The sequence below is a fragment of the Sinocyclocheilus anshuiensis genome, unplaced genomic scaffold, assembly GCF_001515605.1.
Source record: "Sinocyclocheilus anshuiensis isolate Anshui unplaced genomic scaffold, SAMN03320099.WGS_v1.1 scaffold1346, whole genome shotgun sequence".
In the NCBI taxonomy this organism is placed as follows: Eukaryota; Metazoa; Chordata; class Actinopteri; order Cypriniformes; family Cyprinidae; genus Sinocyclocheilus; species Sinocyclocheilus anshuiensis.
Genome location: NW_015555726.1, coordinates 115,280 through 126,065, shown reverse-complemented (window position 1 = coordinate 126,065; position 10,786 = coordinate 115,280). Strand labels below are relative to the sequence as shown.

Sequence of the window (10,786 nt, the reverse complement as noted above, 5' to 3'; positions counted from 1 at the left end):
GAACTACTGGACTGACTAGACCATCAGAAATGAATCCTTATTATTGAACCCTGTTAGTATCTTGTAGTATCTGACTGCTTCATTTTATTAGTAGCTTGGCAAAGCTACAATATGAAAGTAGTTTCCTCAACACTGAAAGAAGAACACACACACAGCTCAGACTGCCAATACTGCCTCATTACTCTGACCTCTCGGGTTTCTGCATGTTCCTGGAACAGAGAGCAGCACGAGGTCATGTGACCTGTTTATGGACGTGACTCAACGGACGGGATATTCCCAAAGATCATCAACCAGCGAGCGGACATCACTGGTGTACTTCAGACACATTTACATTCACATTCTACTCTTTTTAGATGCCAAACCGAAGACATTTCTGTTAACGGTGATAAGATAGAGGTCAGAAATTAATCAGGTTCCAGGGCAAAAAAAAAAAAAGCCCCTGAAAGTGACAAAAATCCTCCAGTTATTTAAAATATGAAGGAAAAATCCACTGCAGTGAATTCCTGTTTTGATCAGTTATCACACACATCATACACTTTTAAAAATATTTTATTGGCATCGGTGGTTCCATGAAAAATCTTAAATATTCATGGAACATTTCTATTGCACAAAAGGAAAAAAAGGTTTTTCAGATTATTAAAATGTTCTTCACACTATAAAAAAAGCTTCTTTTAAGAACTGTTCACTGAAAGGTCCTTTGGCGAACCAATAATGGTTCTTCTATGGTATTTCTGTTAAAACCTTCTTTTAATTCTAAGAGTGTAATATGTGCATTTTACTATAGCTCACTAGTTTTGTAACAGAGTTCGAGAGAGATCCTTCAGACCAGGTCAGTGTGGTGCTGTTACCTCTTTGATTGCAGACATCATGAGTTTCTCATAGTAGTGCAGAGGTGCGTGAGGTGTGTTCATGTCATATCCGAATCCGGCCACCGCCACCTCATCACAGTTATGGAGAGCCATCGTGATCGCAACAGTCCCCAATGTAGGAATATTCTGGAAAAACCAAAACACTTTTAGTATTGCACGTCAGTTTACTGAGAGCGTATAAAATACCCAACAGTCATTCTTGAGTATGTAGGTAAAGATACCTTCATAAACCCTCAAGTTTAAGAACAATTACAATTAATTAAGAAAAATTGTGTTTCTGGTTATTACTGAAATTACTGAATATTAAGAAAATGTTTTATGGAAAACAAAAAAAAGTGAAAAGTGTGAAAGTGAAACATTTATATGTGAAAAATGATACAAATTTATTATTTGAAAAATAAACAAAAATGTGCTTTAATATATACTTGTATTATATATGCACAAACATAAACATTTATATAAACGCATATATAAACTGCTTAGACTCGTCAAAGTCTTGAACTAGTCTTGAATTAGAGAATGTCTGACTGATTCAGAAAATTATTCTAAATCAAGATGAATCTGAATCGAAATTTTGATGTCTAGGTCATTTAAAAGAACATTTACAGTAATAACCAGAAATGATACAGTTATTATAGTGATACAAATCTGTAAATGATCTGTGATTCACTTACAAATCTAATTCAGACATATTCGGAAATTAATCATTCAGACCAGTTTTATAAACCACATTTTCAATGATTCACTGAAAAGAGTCGTCTCAAAAGAACGATACAAATCTGTCATCTCTATAACTTATGCAGTTAGTATTTACAGCTATATTGTTTGAGCAAAAGTAATTTAACAAAGTATTCAAGTACTGCAAAATGTCTGAATGTTGTAACCTGAAAAACAACAAACATTAGTAGTCAAGTACTCATTTTCTATTAGTAATAAAACAATCAAGCTTTAATTCATCACTATACGGTTTAATTCATACTACACTGTATGGTGAAATGAGATGAAATTTGTTGAGCAAACACTGAACATGCCATGGATGGACTGGACACTCAGGGTAGTTGAGATAATGCACCATGTGACTGACTTTATCAGAGACACAGACAGAGCGGGACGTGTGTGCGTGTGTGTGTGTGTGTGTATCAGCAGAGAGGGATCATCCAGTCACCACCTGATCCACTGAGGCTGGTGAGATGAGTCTCAATGTGAAAGTCTTATTACCACAGAGAGACACTCTCCTGACTAATCCGGCCCCAGACACTCCGCCTGCATGCTGATAACACAGGAAACGCATCACGAATCATATCTCCATGGCAGCAGAGCGCAAACAGACTCTGGATCAGGTGGAGATGTGACGGTCCAACACTTCATTTCAACATCATCTCGAGGGGCGCCACAATAAGGATGACCTGCTGACCCCGGGCCAGTGTAAGAGAGTTTTGGGTCATTTCGGTACATTTTGATCATGTGCATGGATTATTTATTTTTATACAACAGTTCGTTCTGGTTCTCAAATCTGATTGGTTGAGAACCGTGAGATATTGTACTGGTATCGCTACAGGAACGCCCTTTCATGATACAAAATATATACAAAGATACAAACTTTTTAAGATTTTTTTTATTTCCCAAATTGAAAAATGTGTTGCTCGTTCAAAATTAAAGCATGAAAATTCCTAGGTACAAATTCACTAATCACAGCCATGCTGATATAGAGAGCCGGTATCGCTCGAGTACGAGAGTGATATTGCTCATATATATTGTTTGTTTGTTAACTTTTAGGGAAAATGATCTAAAAGTATCTATCTGACTATCATAGATGAGGTTTTGTTGAAATTGCAAGAGTGAGTTGTGAAACAGTAAAAACAGGTTAAAAAAAAAGAAAACTATATACTGTATATATATAATATTATTTGCCATGCATGTCATCATTTTCCATAAAATGCTCAGAAATATTTTATAAAATGCTTAAAATATTTTATGAAATACATTACATCTATATATATATATATATACACAAATATTTTATCAAATAAATATATATATATATATATATATATATAAAACATGCATATATATAAATATATATGCATGTAAAAAAAAAAACGTAATAAACTTTAATCACTGCACCCTGACTCACAAATCCCGAAACAACTATTACTTGAACAAAGTTACAAAAAATAAACCTGTGACTGCTTAGAGTAGGCTTAAAACAAATTATTAAATTTTTTTCTTTAAGACTAATCATAACTTTTTTGTTTTGTAAATTATAAAAAAAATAGTATGTATTTGTGTGTGTGTGTGTGTGTGTGTATTTTAAGCACATTTTTATTATATAATAATGTTTCAAATTTTTTTTTTTTTTACATTTTTCATAAATGTAAATATGTTTTTCATAAAATATTTTGTTAAAAGACAATTTGCAGTAATAACCAGAAAAAATACAGTTACAGTGAATGAGACTTGTAAATGAATCACAGATCATTTACAGATTCATAAATAAAACATAGACTGAGCTTATTTGAATACAAAAAGTTAGACGCATTACCTCTTGTCTAACTAGTTCCTAAGACATAGGCTGTGTTTCTGCAACTGGCCCCTGGCCTTTTTTCGAAGAGGAGAAAAGTTTTCAATTCTGACTGTGACAGTATGGTTTGGATTGACCGCTTTAATATTTATTCAGTGTTTGCTCCTCACCCCTCTTCCCATGAGGCCATTGTTGTGTGGAAGGCCGATGAATTTGAAGGCTGCTTCCTGGATGAAATACGGGTTCAGGATCCGTATGTCTTCTGGCTCTCTGGGAACGACACGTGCCACGGACTTCCAGAATCCCTCCATACTCCGCTGAAAGACATCAAGAGCGGAACACAGAAGACACTTGAATTAATACAAGAAACAAATGAAAAGAATAAACCTGCGTGACTTCGCTGATGGTCTTTACCAGCTTTTCTTTTCAAACACTCCTGCTCTGTGAATACGCTATTATAACTGCAGAAAGGCCTAAAGTGAACCTGACACAGAACAGTCACTCACGGCCGCTGAATAACGCTCTCAGCTGAGTAAATAAGCCGCTCACTTTGAATAAAAGAATAAAAAGGGTGACGCTAGCAAAGCGTCGGAGCCAAAGAGCGTGTCTGAACACAGAGCTCTCTCCTCGTGGGATGCCCACTTCACCTGCAGCTAATATGAAGGACCTTACGAACACACCTGGGAGAGTGTGACTGTTAGAAGCCGTAACTCCGCTTGACATTCTGCAGCAACAACTCCGGTGGGATTTCATCAAACGGCATCCTAAGTCACGGTACTACAAATAAACACGCAGTGTAATTACGTCCTGCCCTGTTTTCTTTTCAAGGGCTTTACAGTGGGTCGCACAACTACACAAAAACAACAAGTGCTTTGACCCAGGGAGCCTTACTTTCTGGTGTAACACAAAGCATGTGTGATGCAAGGTGTAATACAAACCACGTGTGTCGCGGTATAATATGATCACAGCTATCAGTCGCAATAAACAGTCTTCCAAGAATTTAAAAAGTGCCATTTTTACATATTGCCTTTCATGCAGTGTGTAACGTAGCTGTATGTGAATGTAAATGATCTGCAAAACTGTAAAGCCGAAAGTGCACGATAAATAAAGTTATCATCTCCCAAAAGAAAGAATAGACTCTGAACAGCCAAAACGAGTCGTCAGTAATTCGAATCCCACTTCAGTGACGGCTACACATTTGCATAATGCCCATCTATGTTCTACGTTGGCCGGCCGCAAACAACTTGACCCGTCCTCAAACACTGTAACTTGTTTGTTTGGTTAACATCATGTCAAGAAGATACTGTGAAAGTAAATTCATTTTATTTTCATTTCCGAAAGATGAGGCCGCAAAGAATCAGTGGTTAAAATTCACAGCAGTTCAACCCCAATCTTTTTTGTGTTCCCGTCATTTTACTGCCGACTGCTTCTCTAATCTCGGGGAGTTCAACACAGGATTCACAAAACGCTTGTTCGAGAGATGACTCAGTACCCAGTTTATTTGGACCAGCTGGCTCCACTGAATCACAACCTGTAAGTATGATAAATAATAGATGTTTCAAAATACAGAACTATGGCAAAAGGCGTATCGTTTCCGACAGACCAATCACAACAGACTGAGCCATCTGACCAATCAGAGCAGAGTATGCTCATGGAAAGGAGGGGTTTAGAGAGACTGAATCTTAAAACGGCTTTGAACGAATCATTGGAAAATGAGGTGATATTAAATGCATATTTTGAGAAAACGAAAGCGTTTTTTTGATCTTGCATGCATGTAAACCTATAGTAGGAGACTCCTAAGACAATATTAGGAAACCTTAAAAATGGCATAATAGAGGCACTTTAATTTTAATCAGATTTCATACAGTAGCTAGTGTTCAAATGTTTGGGGTTGGTGAGATTTTTTTTTAAAGTGCCTTATGTTCATCAAGGCTGCATCTATTTGATCAAAGATACAGTAAAATTGTTCAACATTACAATTCAAAATAACTCCTTTGTATTGGAAAATATTTAAAAAAGTTATTTATTGCTGTGATCAAAGCTGAATTGTCAGCATCATTCCTCCAGTCTTCAGTGTCACATGATCTTCAGAAATCATTCTAATATGCTGATTTACTGCTCAAGAAACATTTCTGATTATTAACGCTTTGCTTCATATTTCTGTGGATTGATGGATAGTTCAGAAGAACAGCATTTATTCGAAATATAAATCTTTTGAAACATTATAAATGTCTTTATTCTCACTTTTGAGCACTTTGATGTGTCCTTGCTGAATAAAAGTATTAATTTCTTAAAAAAAAAAAAATCTTACTGACCACAAACTTTTGTCATGTATTAATTTCTGAAGTCTTAAAAACCGGTAACATTCAAAGTCATCTTATAAAAGTCATCACTATACTTCAGGCCTGGCCAGCTTTACTAAAGATGCAGAAAGCAGGTGCAGGTCAAATCCTGACATATTTTGAGCGAGCACTGAAGCAGAGGTGCTGGACTCGTAGGGCGAGAGTCATAAACACACAGGTGGAAAATGTGACGTGGCTCGGGCAGAGAGAGATGAACATAATACCCTGCACCGTGAAGAGGAGAGGGGCCTTTTAAAAGCCCCATGAAAAACAAGAAGCGCAAACAAAGCCACAAAGGCAAGGAAGACCCTGTATCAATCACCCTGTGGCAGGATCCACCTCCTACATCGCACAAGGCCTTTGTACGCAGAGTTTCTCTGATACCCGTCACCGAGCTGCTTGAAACAGACCTGCAGAAGAGCTGACTAATGATTACGAACTCTGAACTCTGGCTGATGTATGTCTGCCGATGCGTCCAAATGGCTCATTGTGCTGTATTACAGACAGGGTCACTCAACACTGCCGTAGCAACAAGCGGAAAACTAATCTGACTACACTGCTCAATGTACAGCGCTACGGCAAAACAAGCTGTATTTTGGCTGAAATGTGAAATAGTGGTCTAAAATTAAACTTATGAGATAAACAGAAGAATATATATATGAAAAACATAATTAAAAAATATTAGTTAAATTTAAGAAAAATATTTTCTAAATAGAGCATCAATGATATACATTGGTTTATAAAGAAATAAACCAGCACACTGTTACAGTAATCCCAGTATATGCTAAAATATACATGCGTAAAAAAAAATACATAATTATTCCCAATAAAATAAAATTTGGGCTCTTTTACGTTTTATTGTAAAATCTTAAAAAAAGGGATAAATATACAGGCTGTCGTTATTACTATAACTAACTAAATAAATAAATGAAAAAAATAACTAATTAAATGAATGAATGAATAAACAATGCATTTATTAACAGCATGTTTTCACTTAAATAAATCATCATTATCTTTCTTTTAGTTTTTTGTCTTTTCATTGTCGTTAATGAAATCAAAAAACCCTTCATCGACAAGCTTTTTTGTCAATATCAACATGGTGTAAATATAAACAATATTAAACGTGGGTGAAGCTCATGGTGTAGCTTCGCCTTGAAAGATTATATGCTTGTTATCTTTAAAACTTCAAAACTCAATTTCTCTATGGCGAAAATAAATTACATTTGACTTCCAGAAACGTTCTGTTTCGTACTTTTGATTGATTTACTCATGAACACATGGATCTCTCATTAATTGAAAAAGACTCATGAGTTAAATCAACGTAATAAATCAGTCACTGACTGAACTCTGAGTTAACCGAATCACAGGTCATTACTTTCAGTCATATCCGACTATCTGATGTGCACACACTCACATACTTTCTCTGATGGGTAATCCCCAAACTCCAAACTTCCCTTCCTTTGGTTTAAAGAGTTCCTGACACATTTTTGTGTGATGATGTTAGGCTGTAACCTGTGGGCGTGGAGTGGGCCCTGTGTTTCCCTGCGCTGGAAGCCATTACGGCTCATACACTACAATGGCTGCTCTCAGTCGCTCTGACACTCTGGAGGTGCGAGTCGCAGACTTTATCACAGAATCCATCAGCTTCCAGCGGGCTGACATACACTGTGGCATTCATAAACCACTGTGGTTTTCTGCAGCCGTCTGTGGAGTGGCAGGGGCCGCTGACCCTGACATTGACCCCCAGCCCTCTGTCTCCTCATGTCTGAGTCACCAGGCTCTGAGGACACTTGACACTCATAAACACCATTGTATTGCAGTGTGTAAGCTGAAGATGTCATACAAAGCATCTAATGATTCATAGACTTGAGCTCTGTTCCGAACCCTAGCGAGCTGCCTACCTAGACCTCATGTTTGGCATCACAGGAACGGTTCATATAAGAATGCTGACAGAATATAGGAGCTCACCAGGGATTGGACAAAAAACTATATTCAGGATATGTCTTCAGAAAAGAAGGATCCACTGAAGAGTTTTCAGCTTGAGTATGTTGAATCAAACATTTAGAGCCACACCGTAACTTTTTGAGCTGAATTAAATCCGAATTATCGCAAACCTTGAATGTTCTCAAATTTCAGTCACATCAAATCATCTTAGGCAAATTAAATCTTTTCAAATTCGGTCATGTTCCTTCTCAAGTCACATCGGATCTTCTTAATTTGAGAACAGTATATGTGACCCTGGAGCACAAAAGCAGTCTTAAGTCGCTGGGGTATATTTTTTAGCAATAGCCGGAAAAACATTGTATGGGTCAAAATTATAGATTTTTCTTTTATGCCAAAAATCATTAGGATATTAAGTAAAGATCATGTTCCAAGAAGATATTTTGTAAATTTCCTACCGTAAATATATCAAAACTTAATTTTTGATTAGTAATATGCATTGCTAAGAACTTCATTTGGACAACTTTAAAGCTGATTTTCTCAATATTTAGATTTTTTTTGCACCCTCAGATTCCAGATTTTCAAATAGTTGTATCTCGGCCAAATATTGTCCTATCATAACAAACCACACATCAATGGAAAGCTTATTTATTCAGCTTTCAGATGATGTATACATCTCAATTTAAAAAAATTGACCCTTATGACTGGTTTTGTGGTCCAGGGTCACATATAAGAATATATTACAGATTTTTTTTTCTGAAATCTTCTTGAATGATCTCAAATTTGAGTCACATCAAATCATCTTAGTCATATCTTATATTTTCAAATTCAATCATGTTCTTAATCTTCTTGTGAAATGTCCTTACAATGTTCTTCCTCTTCTCTTGGCCTCAAATTTGAGTCACATCTAACCATCTTAGTCAAATTAATTCTTATCTTTTGAAATTCACTCATTTTTTAAACCATCTTGTGAAATGTCCTTAAAAAGTTCCTTCTCCATTCTTCTAAAGTCTCAAATGTATCTTCTCAAATAATTTCTTCTTATTTGTTCTCAAATTATCTTAAACCTTGAATATTCTAAAATTGCATTCACATCAAATCATCTTAAATTAAATCTTTTCAAATTCAGTCATTTCCTTAATCTTCTTGTGAAATGTTCTTGGAATGTTCCTTCTCTTCTTGAGTATAATCAAATCTTCTTAAATTTTCCTTAATCTTAAATTCTTAAATGATCTCAAACTATCTGGAATGACCTAAAATTTGAGTCACATCAAATAATTTTCTTCAAATGAAATCTTATCTTTTCAACTACAGTCATTTTTTAAATCTTGTGAAATGTTCTTGCAATGTTCCTCATTCTTCTTGAGCCACATCAAACCTTCTCAAATATTCTCTAATCTATTCTTAAATATTCTCCCTATTTTTAATTCTCTCAAAACGATCTCAAACCCTCCTGAATGTTCTCAAATTTTGAGATGCATCAAATCATGTAAGCCAAATGAAATATTATCTTCTCAAATACAACCTGTTCTCCTCTACTTTTTTAATCTTCTCTTGTAAAATGTTCTTTCAATGTTCCTTCTCTTCTGCAATTAGTCATCCAAAGCAGCTCGACGTGACTCATTGCACCAACAGTGGAAACAACAGCAGCTAGATTATTGACCCCTTGTCCACCTGCTCATGTTTACCTTTCTGTATGGCCGTGTTTGAAGCTGATTTCAAAGAGGAGACAATAGCAAAAGGACAGCGACGACCCGTCCACAGCTAGGACAGCTGACGCAACCAAAACCTCCGCGGCAGATCTTCGCCTGGCCTAACATCTCACATATGGTGGCATTAGTCTAAACAGACTGCGCTAAGACTACCGATGATTTAGCTGTGTGGATGCATCATTTACGACAAGATATCTTGGCCGCTCTTTTGCTTTCAGAAGACATAGCAGCAATTTAATTCCAAATCAACTGAGATTCAAGTAATGAGAGCATTTCTGCGTCAAAGAACCACAAGCGAAGACTACGGCCAATAAACACACGCAAAGGAAAAACATCTACTGACCTCTCAATTATCCTCATCAGTATTCCTGTCTGAATGTTTTGAACGGAAGAATATTTACAAGATGGTCTGCACACTTCAAAACCTTCACCGAATTAACACGTTCCGCTTAATTTCATGTGTAAATTAGAGCCGTGATTGTAGCATGCAGTAGGACGTGAATGAATGTCTCACATGGACGGGTCAGTGACGGATAATGCTCTCAAAGTGAAAGAGACATTTTAACTGAAAACAATTATCTGAAGAATTTATTTCACTGCTCTTTGCCGCAAAGTTTTTCGTCTGTTTATCATTACGCAAAATTACAAATAAATTAGACTTAAATTGGTTCATTTATTGTTCAGTTTGTTCAGTAAATCACTGTTTTGGCAGTAAATGGTAATGGATCTATTTAAAGCGCACGCTATGGCATGAAACTATTTTTTTTCTCCCTCCAGAGTAAGCTGTATTTTAAGAGAACGAAAGGTAAAACCTTTTTTAGACTTTTAAAAGCAAGTTAAGGAATTTAATGTTTAAAGGTGACATATCATGAAAATCTGACTTTTCCAGGTTTCAAGTGCTATATACAGGTCCCCAGTGCATCTACCAACCAAGGAAACGTGAAAAAGATTAACCCAGTAACTTTGTTTTGGGAAGCCTTTTTCTGCAAGCGTCTGAGAAAACGAGCGTGTCAGATTTCGCTCCCTTGGTGACGTGGCAAAGGGATCTCATTATAATATTACCGCCCCTTAACTGTAAGTTTACACCCATGGCGCCTTTATTGTTTTTCGCAAGCGACAACGGTGTATCAGTTCTAATGCCATGGCGAAAGTTTGAGCAAAACATGCTAACTGTTCTGTCTTTGGCTGCACAGACGAGCACAGAACACTATTTAGAGTCCCAGCCTCAGAGGAGACGAGAACAGTGGATTTATTGATTTATTTACTGTATATTGCTGCTGCCACACAGATCTAAAATAAACATGCGATTTATTTCCCAGCTGTTTACCTTCACAGACATAACCGACTGTATTTTGTAACTCGTGTGTTTTTAACATAAACTTGCGTGAATTAGAAGTTAGT

At 36.3% G+C, this 10,786-nt stretch overlaps 1 protein-coding gene across 4 annotated transcripts in view; it reads right to left on the bottom strand.

Moving 5' to 3' along the window:
- Positions 1 to 10,786, bottom strand: part of LOC107672677 (CMP-N-acetylneuraminate-beta-1,4-galactoside alpha-2,3-sialyltransferase-like) — a 49,066-nt gene that overhangs the window by 3,082 nt on the left and 35,198 nt on the right. For 3 of the 4 annotated variants that reach the window (XM_016465980.1, XM_016465979.1, XM_016465981.1), the window contains 2 exons: positions 3,561 to 3,707; positions 849 to 995 (listed from right to left, as the gene is read on the bottom strand). In XM_016465980.1, the coding sequence (XP_016321466.1) occupies positions 849 to 995; positions 3,561 to 3,707 (294 nt within the window). Of the gene's footprint in view, positions 1 to 848; positions 996 to 3,411; positions 3,468 to 3,560; positions 3,708 to 10,786 lie in introns of those variants that run through there. The other variant, XM_016465982.1, reaches the window with a different exon arrangement.